The sequence below is a fragment of the Stenella coeruleoalba genome, assembly GCF_951394435.1.
Source record: "Stenella coeruleoalba genome assembly, chromosome: 11".
In the NCBI taxonomy this organism is placed as follows: domain Eukaryota; kingdom Metazoa; phylum Chordata; class Mammalia; order Artiodactyla; family Delphinidae; genus Stenella; species Stenella coeruleoalba.
In genome coordinates this window covers 89,842,828-89,859,474 of record NC_137157.1, presented here as the reverse complement: position 1 = coordinate 89,859,474, position 16,647 = coordinate 89,842,828, and the positions used below count along the sequence as shown (strand labels likewise).

General features: G+C 42.3%; 1 protein-coding gene across 1 annotated transcript in view; it reads left to right on the top strand.

The window, feature by feature from the left end:
* Nucleotides 1–16,390, top strand: part of PTPRO (protein tyrosine phosphatase receptor type O) — a gene marked incomplete at its 5' end in the record, with an annotated part of 228,574 nt that extends 212,184 nt beyond the window's left edge. The window contains 7 exons of the mRNA XM_079936966.1: nucleotides 75–151; nucleotides 969–1,103; nucleotides 1,333–1,455; nucleotides 6,121–6,275; nucleotides 8,385–8,520; nucleotides 14,597–14,717; nucleotides 15,771–16,390. Of these exons, the coding sequence (XP_079793092.1) occupies nucleotides 75–151; nucleotides 969–1,103; nucleotides 1,333–1,455; nucleotides 6,121–6,275; nucleotides 8,385–8,520; nucleotides 14,597–14,701 (731 nt within the window). The 3' untranslated portion in view covers nucleotides 14,702–14,717; nucleotides 15,771–16,390. The remainder of the gene's footprint in view (nucleotides 1–74; nucleotides 152–968; nucleotides 1,104–1,332; nucleotides 1,456–6,120; nucleotides 6,276–8,384; nucleotides 8,521–14,596; nucleotides 14,718–15,770) is intronic.
* Nucleotides 16,391–16,647: the final 257 nt, after the last annotated feature.

The window sequence follows — 16,647 nt, the reverse complement described above, 5'->3', positions numbered from 1 at the left end:
CCTCCATACTGTTCTTCATAGTGGCTGCACCCTTCCACTCTGACTTTTAATATTTTTCTCCTTATGCTTTACAGATGACTTTAGCCGAGTGAGATTAATCTCCATGAATGAAGAGGAAGGTGCAGACTACATCAATGCCAACTACATTCCTGTAAGTAATCAAAATTTTAAAAATCAGGCATCCAAATTCTAACCCAGCCAGAGGAAGACTATTAGGGCTTCAGGGATGTGTCAAACAGTTCAATAGAGAGCCGTTCTCCACTAAGCACTCCCACTCTAAAGAACAGTTTCCATTATTCCATTTTAGAATAAAGAATAGGGGAAAAGGGCTCCCCTGGTGGCGCAGTGGTTGAGAATCCGCCTGCCGATGCAGGGGACACGGGTTCGTGCCCCGGTCCGGGAAGATCCCACATGCCGCGGAGCGGCTGGGCCCGTGAGCCATGGCCGCTGAGCCTGCGCGTCTGGAGCCTGTGCTCTGCAACGGGAAAGGCCACAGCAGTGAGAGGCCCGCGTACCGCAAAAAAAAAAAAAAAGAATAGGGAAAAAAAGAAGCCCAGAGACTAGTAATATACAAATTTCTCTGAAAAAGATTAGTGAAATTGAAAGTAGATCATTATACTAAAGATCATCTTTCTTGTGCTTAAATGTCAGTGTCAGCAACCAAACTCAAAGGGCTCCACCTGAGCACCTGTGCTTTTAAAATGTATCTGTAAAGACAGTGGTTGTTATTGTAAAGACGCGTGGGTGTGATTTCTAGCCTTCCCCCCCCAATGTGTCCAATCGTATGGATTTATACAGCCAGCTACTATGACTGCCTCCTTGATGAAAAAAGGAGAAAACATTTCATACATGCATGATCCCTTGCCATTTTATCCCCAGTAAATTTTCAGTTTTTTCTCATTTGTGTGAAACGGCATTTGGTGTTGACTGTAGCTCCTTAGGTGACAACTTTGTCACTTACCTTCCAGGGATACAACTCACCCCAGGAGTATGTTGCCACACAGGGGCCTCTGCCTGAAACCAGAAATGACTTTTGGAAGATGGTCCTACAACAGAAGTCTCAGATTATTGTCATGCTCACTCAGTGTAATGAGAAAAGGCGGGTAAGTGCCTAGTGGGGTCAGCCCCACTTAGCAGCGAAGCCTGTACCAGCCACTGCCATGGATTAAATGCCTACTGTCTATTGGAAACCATTCCACTTGCTTCATTCTTCATCCTCACAATAATCCTATACAATGCTTCAGAGGCAAGTCATTCGCTTTCCCTAAATGAGTACAGACTATTTCCTCCCTAGCCTGTTTGTTTTAAAAGGTTGTGCTATTGTCCCCTCAGGTGAAATGTGACCATTACTGGCCATTCACGGAAGAACCCATAGCTTATGGAGACATCACAGTGGAGATGATCTCAGAGGAAGGGCAGGATGCCTGGGCCTGTAGACACTTCCGGATCAACTATGTAAGTCACAGAGTGTGGGTTCCGGAGCTGTTCCCACGCTGAGGGAAGCCCCAGGGTCAGGAGACCAGTCCCCCTTCATGGGAGACCATGAGCACCTCAGACTTGGCAACATGGCTTCCTCCAAGAGGAAAATCCCAAGTGTAATGTGCTTGTTTCCTAACTCCTCGAGAATGGTGGGGATTAAATACTTATCCTGGAGAGCCCGAGGAGATGGAATCAGAAGGCTACACCGTTCCATCTCAGATTTCAGCCAGGGTCATAGAAGACACGGTGACCCACTGCTCACCAGGCGTGACTGAGGAGAGAAGTGTTGTCATACTTATATTAACCATATATGGGTATATTTAGGATATACAAGCACCTGCATTATAAATTAAAATTTAGTTTTAGATGTAGTGGTTTGGGTTTTATTTCGCTTTGTTGGGCTTTGTCCCTTACTTTGTTGTAGTTTGGTTTTTATTATTTCTAAGCTACTTCTGGACCTTAGTAATCATGGTTTCCTAGCTCCTTTGAAATGCTATTGAATTCTGATTATTAGAATGTCAGAAAAGTCTATTTTTTCCTGTAAGGACTGCTACATCTCTGCTGACAGGCAGGCTAAGTTTTACTAGTATTCTCCCCTAAACATGGTCTCTGTTGAGGACAAACTTAATACTAAAGTCCTCATTAAAATGTGCTTCTCTGCTTAGAAACAACATTTTCTCACAGTGTAGATCAGAGGATGAACAAAAGACCCTGCTTCATGAAGTCCATGAGCTAAGAATGAATTTTACCTTTGTAAAAGTTGGAAAAAATTAAAAGAAGAATAATATTTCACATGAAATATTATATGGACATTAAAAAATTCCAATTTCAATGTCCATAAATAGCATTTTATTGAAACATAGCCACAGATCTGTTTACTGATTCCTATGACTCTTTCTGTGCTACATCAAGCTTGAATAATTGCCACAGAGACTGTATGATCCACAAAATCTAAAATATCTACTATCTGCCCTTTACAGAAAAGGCTTGATGACCTTAACATAGGCAATGGAAACAAGGATCGTTCATTATCAGTGCAACCCAAGCACTCATTAACTCACCATTTATTGATATTTACAAGAAGCAAATCACTTCTTAACCACTACTAGTTAACAGTGGCTTTTGCTACATTGAGAATTTAGGCAAACCCCAGTGTAACTGTTAACAGACTGCTCCAGGCTGTTCCACCTCTTTGAAATGCCCATCTCCTCCTGTTCCTCAAGCACACTCCTACTCAGAATTTCAGCTCAAGTGTTAGCTCCTTTATCAAGCCTTCCCTAGTCTCAAAAGACCTTTCTCCCTTTCCTCTCCTGCCCTAGTTCATATATATCACTCCATCACTGTGCACCATACATGGTTATAATTCTCTCATTTCATGTCTGCCTTCCCATCTCCCCCCACCCCATGTACTGTAATGGACTCAAGTATCCTGCTTTAATAATCCTTGTAATCTTAACCCTTAGCCACTTAATAAGTCTTCATGGCATTAATAAATCAGTGAATGAATGAATGTTTTCAAAAATAATAAATCACTTAGAAAACATCAACAGACTTAGCCGTCAGAGAAAATGTTTGACAATCTCAATTCCATGTGAACTCTCCTTTCTTTCTTGGATATTTTACCCAGGAAGCCGGTATAAACTGCTATACAAATACAGAGTAAATCTTTCCCTAGGTGTTGCATCTGGGAGAAAAAAGTTGCAAAGCAAAAATAAGGTCTGTTCCCTTGACTGGGAGAAGTGACATCGATCACTGTGTGATCAATACTATGTCCTTGTCCTTGGTCTTAAATAATAACTTTTCAATGACAACCATGTGAAGGGCTTGAAACATAGGAATAAAACGCTGAATAGTAGACGTTTCTGGTTTTTATACAGTAGTTGCAAGCATCTGATCCCAGAGCGCCCCCTTTTGGCCATAAACAAGTTGAATCTAAATTTTAAGCTCCTGCAATGAAGGTTAAATTACAAAAGAACATTGCGCTGTGCCGATGAATACCTTTTTCTATTTTTTTATTTTTTGCTTATACACTTCTTTATTCCCTCCATGTTGATATGTGGAAATTTTCAGAGTACAACCAGATAAAATTACACAAGTGAGGAAATCAGAGTATGAGAAATGTTGGAATGGTTAAGTAAGATGTAACCAGCAGGGTTTTCTCATTTAATAGGAAAGGAGGAAAATGACGATAACGCAAAATTTGTCACTTTCCAGTACTTGAAACTTGGCATGAACTGAGTAAGAACTGGAGACTAAAAACCAGGAAAAACCTGTTTGTTCCCATTACTTGTGCCTCACTATTCAGCTGACAAGAATCACCCATCTGATACAAGACCTCTGCCCTGCAGCTGCAGAGAGACTAATCACAATTTAAAGCCTTCTTAATTTTGAACCACCTTGCATATTTTAGCTGGATACATTTTCAGATACATTTTAGAATATATGTATTCTAATATAGTTATATATATAGGTATATATATGTATGTATGCGTGTATATGTATATATTCTGTCAATGAAAATAACCAGTAAACAATCTACAATAGGAATATTTATTTGAACCAAACTGAGGACTATAGCCTTGAAGACAGCCTCTCAGGTAACTCTCAAGAACTGCCCTAGAGAAGTATGATTTTCAGCACAGTTTTCTATCTTGTCAGAACAAAGAATATTAAACAAGTCAGGGATACATTCCTTCAAGATTTCAAAGAAAATCCAGATCAGCACACACACAGCAAGCCATATGGCTTTGACACCTGGGAAGGGATTCTTACCACGGAAGGAGGACCAGCATGGGCATCCCAGGAAGAGGGGCATTTATCTTTATTCTCAACATGGACATTCTTTACTTCCGGCCAATGCGCCCTTTTCTTTAATAATTAAAGCAAGTGTACAATGTATGTTTGATAGGCCACAAACAGGCCATTCTGGTTAGCATAAAATTCAAGTTAACTCATGTATAACCCAGAATGGTTTCCCGTACTTCAATATGTAAACATTTCTTTTATCAAAACACACATATCCTACAATGTATGAGTCTTGTGCTCAGCCTGTGATCCGCATTTGGAAAGAGCGAGCATTTTTGTGAATTTTTCTGGGCAACCAAAGTTATCTGGGGATAGAGTATCCTTAAATCCTCCAGGTGCTGAGTAATTCATTCATTCTGCACAATTTATTATGCTTGAGTTACTTTCTTGCCATACTTCCTGAGGACAGCAGTGAGGTTGGCCAGCATCTTTGTAGATTTCATGTTCCACGTGTCGAAGACAAAGCCCTTGAACTCGCTCATAGAGAGAGACATTGCGTATGGCTGGGGACATGTGGCCTTAGGCCAAGGAGACAGTGGGTCTAGTTGAAGTGCTGACATTTATATTTATACAAATATTATTATATTTGTATTTATACATTTATTTATATTTCTAATTTTGACCTCACCCAAGACCAGTGACACTTTGAAATTCATTTCTCTCTAATACCTGAAAACCTAAACTTTAACTCCAAACTCATAGCCAGACCAAATTCTTCCAAAGTATGATATAGTATTCTATCTCCTGAGTGGATTCTAGGGTCTTAGCAAATTTGAGGGGTGAGGGATGCATTAGATCTTTGTGAGGCTTGGATTTGGAATATTTCTGATAGTTGATAGTTGATAGTAGGGACTTAAAGAAGTAAATCTTGGAGGACGCACATCCTAGCTGATATTTACGCAGGTCAGAGGGAACAACAATGTATTTGGTACACGGGTTCATATGAATGGGAAAATATACAAAACATACCCATTTACTGGGATTCCCAGAACCACCCATTGAAATGCACTGAGCTGGATGACAGCAAGTGGTAGTAATTATGCTGTAGTAGTGATGAGGCTATCTAACAGATACCACCCTTCACAAACACAATCACACTTAGTCTCCGCAACAACCCTTGTTAAAGATATCATGAGACCATTTTCGAATGAGAGAACACTGGTATTCAGCGAGTCTGTCTTCGTCAGTTCCCCTAGCATCCGATCCCAAGACACGGATTGTTATATAGGGGGTTTTTTGAAAGTGTAAGGTTGGGTAAAATCTGTCCAGGAACAAAGGAAGCAGGATAGGACAGGAGAGTTGTCCCATCTTGACTTTTTGTGCCCCAGTATCGATCACTCATTAGCTGCAGGCTGCCCTCAGCCTGAGAACGCCATCTCTTAGGCACTTCCCAGCAAGGTAGCTCCCTTCAGTGGGAGACGCCTGTGAAGAGTGGGGTGCAGCTAGATGCTATTAGCAGCATCAGGGAAAGGGGGTGCAACAGCCTGGCCCAGTGGACCCAAGCGGGTCACCAACAGAATCTTTCAGTATTTAATTCATCGCCCAGAGCTGATGTAACTTCTAAATGGCAGAGCCGGGATGCAAACCCTGATCTGCTTGAGCTCTTATTGCTACAGAGGCATAGATTAGCCTATTTATCCTACTATCTGAAGCTTTAGACAATTAGTATTTTTTTTTTCAGGGCCTGCTTTGTGCCAGACACAATGCTGAGAGCTGGAAAGGGAGATCTACTGACCAGGAGTGAAATGTGGCTTTACCGTCGCTTGTGAGCTGCTTCCGAGGCCTGAGCCATCCTGACGGGGGACTGAGAGGTTAACACTTGTTTTTCTCCTACAGGCTGACGAGATGCAGGATGTGATGCATTTTAACTACACTGCGTGGCCTGATCACGGGGTGCCCACGGCCAATGCTGCAGAAAGCATCCTGCAGTTCGTACACATGGTCCGACGGCAAGCGACCAAGAGCAAAGGCCCCATGATCGTGCACTGCAGGTAACCTCATCAAATGCCTTGTCCGTTAGAAATCATGGAGGAAGTTGCCCCCCATTAAACCACTGATCGGACTGAATGAACAGTTAAATGAATTATGATTTTTTTAAGTGTACGATTAACTGAAGTCTTATTAGATACATGATTTACTTATAATACAGCTATTTATATCCTGTAGTATATGAGATTAATAATATTATTGCCATTATCAGATTAAAAAAAAAAAACAAACCTAAGGAGCAGAAAGATTAAGGGAGTCACAAAAGTTCACGCACCCAGAAAATGAAGGAGTTAGTATTCAAATCTAGGCGCACCGGTCTCCAAAGGCCAGGCTTTTAAGCACCAGGTGATGGTACCCTATCCTATCAAGGATTCTGTGGGGTTTATAACAGAGCCAAATACAAAGTCAAATTAAAACTAGCCCATCACAACCCAGAGTAATATAAATAGACATAAAACGCAAGTTGAAGGAAAGGTGAAATAAAAACATTCAGCTCATGAAGATAAACATATTTGCTAGGTTCCCCTTCCAGATTATCTCTAAATTTCCAGATGGTGCAGACAAAAGGGGCTATATGATCTACTGCATTATCAAAAATCAAGGACCACGCTAATCCCTTACAGAAAGAGTTATCTTTGAATTTAAGCTTTCTTTCCTACCATGTGAACAAAGTTCCATCAAAACCCAGCAGTGTCAAAAAAAAAAAAAAACAGCAGTGTGACGTAATGTCGTTGTGACGTGTTTATGCAGCCTCAGAAGAGCCGGGGATGTAAATGCACTCCTGTTTTGTATCAGCAGTAGAAGCGGAATAAAGCTGTCAGAGGAGGCATTGGCAGCCAATAATCCTGGATCTAGTACCTTGGTCTGTGAACTAGAATGGCTAAGGGTGTGTGTGTGTGTGTGTGTGTGTTTGTGAGATAGAGAGAGAGAGAGAGAGAGAGAGAGAGAGAGAATGTGTCTCCCTGGAAAGAAACTACCAAGGTTCTGATTAGGGAGACTACCCTTGCTGCCAGTCATTCCCAGGTCAAAAGTTTTGCTTCACCAGATGAAATTATCTCATCTCAAAATGGTTCTTTCCAAGAGCAGAAAATAAAGCTGCTCGACCCTGGGGTCAAACACATGGACTCCTTTCACGCACGTAGCAGGGTAGCGGGTATAGTTCTGGATGTGACTTTGCAAGTGTTCACCCAGACACAGAACGTTTTATCTGAGAAGATAAGTCCTAAGAGGGAAGAATTGTCTGGTAGAAGAAGCAAACCATGGCTCTGAACTCATGGTTTTTCCTGTTGGATTTCTCTCTCAGCAAATCCCACATGTAAATTGGTTTTGATTTCTATTTCCTCATATTCCCTCATAATCCGGAGTTCACTTCAGTCTGTGAGTGACTGGAGGAAAAGGACGGCTGACTTTAGCTGTAACCCTGGGGACTGTGGTGGAGAATAGGTCAGCCCATATCACTCCACTTCCCTCTATGCTCTGAGCCCTGGGATTTGGGGACTGGGAGAGACTGGGTCCAAATATTAAATCTGATTTTGAGGCAACTGTCTGGGAGAATGAAGCAGACTAGCACCCACTAGCAGGGAGGATGCACTTTAAGGAAGGTCTGAGACGATGAACTTGACCTAGGGCTGAAGACGCACAAATTACCAAGGCCCCAGCCCTAGAACTAGGGTGTGGACATCTCAACTAAACTTTCTAGCTGGGTGTGAGGGCTTAACTCTGAGGCTACTCGGAAGACTGGAATTGTTTACGTTTATCAGCTCCCTGGGGGGCCAGACCTGACTGTCCAGGAGGCTCCACATGGAATCCTTACTTTCCTAAGGAACAGAAACCCTGGGGGGCGGGATGGGCAGGTGTGGCCAAGGCAGACCCACAGCTCTCTAAGAGAGGTAGCAGTGGTAGAACTGTGATGTTAGGAGACACATCAACCACAGCTGCATACTCAAACAACAGTTGAGGGGGAAATATTGTCAGTTTAGTCTTTTTTTTCAATGATGCTACATGTAGTTTTGGTGTGTTTTTGGTTTTTGCTTTTGGTCTTTTTTCATCGCCAATTTGTTTCCAACGGTGTAGAAGCGCTAAGTGATGTGCTGTCGGAACCTCTTTTTCAGTGCTGGAGTCGGTCGGACAGGAACATTCATTGCCCTGGACAGGCTCTTGCAGCACATTCGGGATCATGAGTTTGTGGACATCCTAGGGCTGGTGTCAGAAATGCGGTCATACCGGATGTCTATGGTACAGACCGAGGTAGGAACATAATCACAGGTATTTTTAAATTTGCCCTTGACTGAAAAACTTCCCATTATTCAATCGCATATGTCAAAACCATTGTCTCGATTTTTTTTTTTTTTTGCATCTGCCGTTCCCAGTTTCTTATTGTGCACATTCAAACTGCTCCAAGGTATAAAAGAAACAGATATTAGTCTCTAGAAATCCATTTGGTATACTGTGCCCGCACTTTTATTGGTGTTACAGGCCCTTCAGTAACCCAGAGCACATGGGTGTATCTATAATGGAATAAAAGCTCTTTGAACAGACTGAGAGTTCGGTGAAGGTGACAGCCATCTGGGGAAATGCCACCAAGTGGAGACTTTAAAACCGATGTGATTTAATTTCTATATAAAATGCTAGATTTGACTCAATAAGTTTGTCATTAGTTTGCCGTTCATATGGCTCAATTCACTTTTGATGATAATATGGGTTGACTTTGTGCTTTGTGATGAAATAAATCCTTACAATTTTAAGGATTTCCAGCCTCTCATCCACCAGCACTGCCAATCCCTTGAGCTAAATGAATGGAATCGTCATTGTAACATGGAGGCATCCCCAGAAATATACACCCGCGTTACGTGCTTCCCTTTCTCCTCTTCTCCCAGGTACTCTCCACCTCAAAGCCTTAAAATGCACTCAGGCTGGAGTGGCAGCCGCAGACAGCATCACGCTGCCTCAGAGCAGCCGTGGGTGCGCACCCGTGTGGGTTCACAAACCTAAGCACAGTAGTTTCTTCGTAATCCTAGTCACCCAGCCGTACTCGCAACTTCTTAGCTTCAGGCGAACACTAATCCTTTTTCTCGAGGAGTGTGTGTGGGAGGAACACTTATGGACTGGAACCCAGCCTGGCCCTGACCTCTGACCCAGTTCCCAAGGGATTAAAACCTGCCTTAATCTTCCTCATGTTTTTCCCAACAAACACCACTAGATGTCAGTATAACGCAAAAGTCCACAGTCCGGGCTGCCGTCTCAACGCTTCCGGGTTCCCCTTTCCCACCCTTTTTACTTTTCCTCCTGCCTCCCCATCCTGTCTGACCAAGGCTTGGCACAGACGTTCCAATCTGTTTATTTCTGAGCTCTAGCAAGATCATAGCACTTTGGAAAGAGTAACTCATTCACATTCAGATGGCTCAGGGATGATTAGGAAGCAAGACATCTATTAGTGTGCTCACTTCCTTGAGATCACTCACTTTCCAGTCCTGCTACCTTCTAATTTACCACTGTGGAGACATAGACATTATCCTATTATCATAAGTTTAAAATGTCCTGGTTTCCCAGACAAGCCCAACTACCTAGTGATTAAATAGTGTGTTATGGGGATTCCCTGGTGGCACAGTGGTTGAGAGTCCGCCTGCCGATGCAGGGGACACAGGTTCTTGCCCCGGTCCGGGAAGATCCCACATGCTGTGGAGTGGCTAGGCCCGTGAGCCGTGGCTGTTGGGCCTGCGCGTCCGGAGCCTGTGCTCCGCAACGGGAGAGGCCACAACAGTGAGAGGCCTGCGTACCGCAAAACAACAAACCAAAAATACCTGCGTTATGAATCTGTCCATATTTTTGGCTTTCACTTCCATAAATCTATATCCCCCTATGTGCTTAAAACTCTCTATTATGTATATTGATCTCCAAGCTTCAAAGGGCCACTCCTTATTTTAAGTATTTTGGATTTGATGAACTGTCTGCCCCCACTGACTTAATGCATACCTTTTATAATTTTATAGACTGTGATTACAGCCTGTTGGCTTTCAACTTTCCAACAACAGAATCCTAATCCCTTTTTCAAAAGTCTACCTTCACATGGTAGACCCTCTCGCCAATTTTCAGTGCCATTATCTTTCTTCATGTGTGGTAATCCCAGGACACCAGGGCCACCACCATGTGCCTTTCTGTAAAGCTGAGAAAAAGTTGGGTTTTCTCTGTAACTTCCTTTCCTCAAATTTTGATTGCTTCTTTGTTTATGGTAGTATTTTAGGTTGACATCTCCAGGGAAACAGTCTTTTTTAAGTACGATATCCCTTCCCTGAACTCTCGTGGGAAAATTCAAAGTCAGCAGAAGAGGCAGAGGTCACCACGGGTCACTTATTTTTCCCAACTGTTCCGGTTCACTCTTGAGTTCCCTCAGGATTTTGCAGCGATCCTCTCTGGTTCAAGTTATTTATTTATGTCGGTTTTGTCAGTTGTGTCTGGAACCACTCGTCCAATGATTTACCTCTGTTTTTCCTCATTCCTGTGCTCTTCGTGGTTCAAACTGTAACTTGAATGTTAGGATTTCCTTAACATCCTCCTTGAGCTCATTCACGCCCCAGTCCTGCTGCCTCCTAGTTTACTGATGCTAATAATAAAGAGCAGAGTAAAAAATTATTTTTCTTCATCATCCCAGAGCACTCCTTTGACACTAATGGTTTTCAAGAGGCCAGAATGATTCTCCAGCGGAGTCGATGTATATACAGAAACCACAGTGTGTTGTGTACAGGTTACCTCCCATGCTGGTTTTTCATTTTCCTATGCCCTCTTGACAGCCCATTGCCTTGATTCTAGTGCCCCACCCCCTCTACAAACAGCAGAAGTCACTGATTAATTTGACCATATCCTCAGATGCATGTTTCAGGTCCCTGCAACATGCCACATGGGCCGTATTTTGATGAACCCTTTTCCCCTTTCTCAGCTGACCAGGCACGCCGTGTGGACCCCTGCAAAAGAGGAGCGAGGGGTAGTCAGAGAGTAGGGTAGTCAGGCCAGACTCCGAAAGAGGCCCGGGACCAACCCTGACCACTGTACAACTCACTTCACCTCTCGAATCTCCCATTCCGATGAACAGATACACCCTACTATATATAAAATAACAAACAAAGACCTACTGAATACCACAGGGAACTAGACTCAGTATTTTGTAATAACCTATAAGGAAAAGGATCTAAAAAAAGAAATAGACATAGATGTATGTATAACTGAATCACTTTGCTGTACACCTGAAACTAACACAACATTGTAAATTGACTATACTTCAATTTTTAAAAAATTAAATAATAGGACTTCCCTGGTGGCGCAGTGGTTGAGAGTCCGCCTGCCGATGCTGGGAGCATGGGTTTGTGCCCCGGCCCCGGAAGATCCCACATGCCGCGGAGCGGCTGGGTCCGTGAGCCATGGCCGCTGAGCCTGGGCGTCCGGAGCCTGTGCTCCGCAACGGGAGAGGCCACAGCAGTGAGAGGCCCACGTACCGCAAAAAAAAAAAAAAAAATTAAACAATAAAAATATATATTTTTAAAAAGCTCCCATCCTTCATCTGTAAAACGTGAAGGACAACGTTCATTAGTTGTTTGTTGTAAAGTATACATCAGGTGAACCGATATCATCAAGATACGTGCTTTGAAATTGTGAAGTGCCACATGTGGATGGCCTTCGCCTCTCCTGGGCTCTCTTCTATTTTTATCAAAGGTTTTTTTAATTTTCCTCTAATAGGCTTTCCCCGGAGGTCAGGCCTTGCTTTGAGCAGCTGCTTCTCCTTATCGGCAGCCTCCTGATTTCTCAGGAACTCTCAGAGATGCGTCTGTAAATAGTCTTTTATTTACTTTTCCTGTGGCCTAGCTACTTTATTTACTTATTTATTTAGACACAAAGTTTGGCCACTGCGTAGGTATGGGTTGAGAAACCAGGCAGTCTCTGTCCTTATCGATGCTCTGTGCTTGACTCAACATCAGAAGCAATGGAGGGATGTGTCATAACAAGAAAGGGAAGCTCAGTTACTGATGTGATGTTGTCACAATTTAAGGGAATATATTTTCCCCAAATTTTGTTGAAAAATACATGTGAGTCCAGGGAAGTTTGAAGTATTTAATTTTATCCTTTGTATGAAGTTGTCATACAAAAGGTCCTTGAAATCCTGTGGTTATCTTAACTGGTTCTTATTTAAAGGTTATTCTTAATGGTATTACTTAGAGAGAAACTCCAGCAAATAAGGAAAAAAGGAGAAATGACCTTGACTTCATGGCATAAAGACAGCTACTCTCAATATTTTGGCGTACCTCATCTCGGCCTTCATTCAAGTATAATGTTCACACAGTTGTGCTCATATGCCCTATACACATATGCTAATTTTACATTCTGATTTTTCACTTAATATTTTGCTACCTGTATCATCCCAAATTGCCTAAAACTCTATAACTCATTTTAAAGACTGAATACTGTTTCATTTTATTTATTTATTTTTTTTATTTATATTTTTAAATTATCTTATTTACTTATTTTTGGCTGTGTTGGGTCTTCATTGTGGTGCACGGGCTTCTCACTGCAGCGGCCTCCCCTGCTGCAGAGCACAGGCTCCAGGCGCATGGGCCTCAGTAGCCGCGGCACACAGGCCCAGCAGCTGTGGCTCGTGGGCTCCAGAGCACAGGCTCAGTAGCTGTGGCACACGGGCCCAGTTGCTCCGCGGCATGCGGGATCCTCCCGGACCAGGGCTCGAACCTGTGTCCCCTGCACCGGCAGGCGGACTCCCAACCCCTGGGCCACCAGGGAAGTCCCATACTGTTTCATTTTAGATATGCTGTTGCTTACTTAAAACATTCTCCTTTTTATAGGACATTAAATTGGATTCTTTCCTTTCTTACTTTTATCTGTCCACAATGCCATTTATTAGCATTTTATTAATTGTACCTCCACCAACTGTAGGTAAAAATGATTGCTTCAACAAACTCAATCATCACTGAATATTATTTTTTTCCTTTAGGTTTGCTTACTTTATATATAAAAAAATTGTTTCAATTTACAATTTTTTATTACTTGGCCATTTTTTGCATATGGTTTAATATTTTCTCAGTTTACTTAAACATTTAATAAGCACAAACTAAGTGCTGGGTATTAGGAATAAAAAGACACGGTCCCTGCTTTCCAGGAATATTTGGTCTAGTGGTCAGTTTATTTTATTTGTCACTTTAAGTGTGCATGTTACTGATGTGGATGAATTTTAAACAAAGATGAAGGTAACAACATTTGTCATAATTCTAGAAAATATTCCCTCTCAGTTTCTGGTTTGCCCTTTATTTTATTCTTTTTACTGCTTTTTATATACAGTAGTTTGACATTTTTATTTGTAACTTATTTCATTGTTTAAAGTTTAAAGTTTAAAGTCCTTCCTTAAAGTAATCAGAGAAAAATGAACCTATATTTTCCTTTATATTTTTATGGCTTAGTTCATTAAACTTCCTGGAATTTATTTCAGTGTATTATGAGGTGATGTGCTACTTTTTTTTCAAATAGCCCCATGATTTATTGTTTGAATATTCATTGCCTTTAGCATTAAGTAGTGATAGTCTAAGCCCTATTATTAATCAAACTATTTCTACAGTTGATTCTCTTGGATTTTCTAGTTATAAAATTGTGTCATATATATGGAATCTTAAAAAAAAAAAACTGGTTCTATGAACCTAGGGACAGGACAGGAATAAAGACGCAGAAGTAGAGAATGGACTTGAGGACACGGGGAGGGGGAAGGGTAAGCTGGGACGAAGTGAGAGTGGCATGGACATATATACACTACCAAATGTAAAATAGATAGCTAGTGGGAAGCAGCTGCATAGCACAGGGAAATCAGCTCGGTGCTTTGTGTCCACAGAAGTAGAAGTAGAGAATGGACTTGAGGACACGGGGAGGGGGAAGGGTAAGCTGGGACGAAGTGAGAGTGGCATGGACATATATACACTACCAAATGTAAAATAGATAGCTAGTGGGAAGCAGCTGCATAGCACAGGGAGATCAGCTCGGTGCTTTGTGTCCACCTAGAGGGGTGGGATAGGGAGGGGCGGAGGGAGACGCAAGAGGGAGGGGATATGGGGATATATGTATGTGTATAGCTGATTCACTTTGTGATAAAGCAGAAACTAACACACCATTGTAAAGCAATTATACTCCAATAAAGATGTTAAAATAATTGTCTCATAAATAATGAAGAATGTTTCCCTTGGCATCACATCATAGCATTTAATACTGCCATAGTATTAAAATATTATATTTTTGCACAAAGATATCTTGCTCTAAAACCTGTCTTTGTCTTTTGCTCCAGGAGCAGTACATTTTTATCCATCAGTGTGTGCAACTGATGTGGATGAAGAAGAAGCAGCAGTTCTGCATCAGTGACGTCATCTATGAGAATGTCAGCAAGTCTTAGTTCAGAATCCAGACCAGTAAGTGGAGAGGAACCCATCATGGACACCCTGTCTTAGCACAATGGGAGAGGGCATGATGGGATACGACAAAGGCAGCAGTGGCTATCTGTGCTGACTCTGACCCCACAGAGGTGGTCACAGGGAGGTGGTCATAGGGAGAGACAAATACCGTAGCAGATCTTTGAGCTTCAGTGGGCCTAGGTTGGTGGGTGTGGCATGCAAGAGCTTCAGCAACTCATGAAGATTTGCCCTCCATTCCCTCCACCCTGAACCTTAAATTATTCTGATATTGGATCTGTGCCTGCAATATCAGGATATTACCATCCAATGCTATTTACCTAGATACTTTATGCAAACATTTTACTGACTACAAGGGCCATACAAGGGGCTACAAAGAAGACATGAGCTAAAGTAGACACCGAAAGAAGAAAAACAATATTGACAATAGTCTTAGGTTAGCGGAGTTTTCAAATGCCTTGATCTCATCTATTACGTGAGTACTGACTTGAGAGCATCGTGAAAAAAAATCGTAACACAGTCAATGCCTTGTGCTTACGTTTTAACTAGGACATCAGATTTCGGAGGTATAAGTAATCTTGGCTAAAGTAACAAGTAATCTTCTAACTCAACTCAGTTAACAGAGCATAGAATGTGTATGAATATATTTAGGTTGGAGGGATCACTGACAGGGAGAGAGAGGACAAGGGTGCCTTGAGGAAGAAGTATGGTAGGATACGGACTAGTGAGTACCAGGATAGGGTTAGCATCAGACCATTACATGCATCAACAAAGACAGACAGAAAGCACAAGGAGGCAGGAAAGATAAAGAATAAGGAAAGACAGACAGAGACAAATTTGCAGGTAGAGGGAAAGACAGAGCCACAGAAAGGAGGACTTGCACAGAGAAAGATGCACAGATAAGCCCACGTCCACATGGTCTGTGGGGTTGAGTGTAATGAGAGCTAGTGATGGAATCAGGAGGCGGTCGCTGTACTTCCAGCCACAGAGCTGTTGATGAGGGGCTTTGCTCTCCCAGGCTGCTTACCGTCTTCCTCTGTCTCTCATTTACAGGACAGGACATGATGTGAACCCATCCTCCCTTGCTTCCAAGAGTTTTTTGGAGGGGCTCTACTAGCCATTTGCTAAAAAGAGCCCTGCTTTGCAGTACGTGGCCAAGATAATTTATCTCATAGAAGCAGCGGGAAGACTTAGCCTTAAAGAGCCTACAGTGTCTTTCGGACTCTCACTTCTGGACATTCAATAATGGACCAAATTCAACCGGACACCAGAAAGGTCCAGACGCTCTGCAAAGGGCAGGAAGCACAACACTTCTGAAGAGTTTCGCTGGCCCTTTGCTGGTTGGGCTGAGTTTTTTGCTGTTGTTTTTAAGTGCAATAATTTTTGTACGTGTGTGATTTTATCAGAACGTTGAACTGTTTTCTGCCCGCACTATTGATCAAGCTCGTAACCCAAGAAGGATCAGGCATAGTTGGTGTCAAATTATACCTCACTGTTAAAAAGAGGCATGCCCACACATGAAAAAATGGCAATCCTGCTTCAAGGAAATTGAACCAGTGCTATCTATAATCCAACATAAGCTTACTGGATCAGGAATGGGGAGGGTGGATCGGGGGAGAGAGAAAGGTTCTTCCCACAGATCAACTGCGTATCTTTTCCAAATATGAAGAGCTGTAATTCAGCTTCAAAGTAGAGTAGAAAAACTATTTAAGTCTTAATTGTTCTAGTTCTTGATGTTTTTTTCTTATTAACGGTTCAGTGTTTCTTCCTTGGCCCTCTTGGACTAATGTCACTGTCCAGGTTCCTTTTCAACAAACTAGATCTGGTTCAGAAGACTTTGAAGTCTCACTCTTTAGACTCCACTGCTGTCTGAGCAATCTTGGTGCCTAGAGTTTGCGTTCCTCTTTCTGTTGACCTGCATACACGTAAA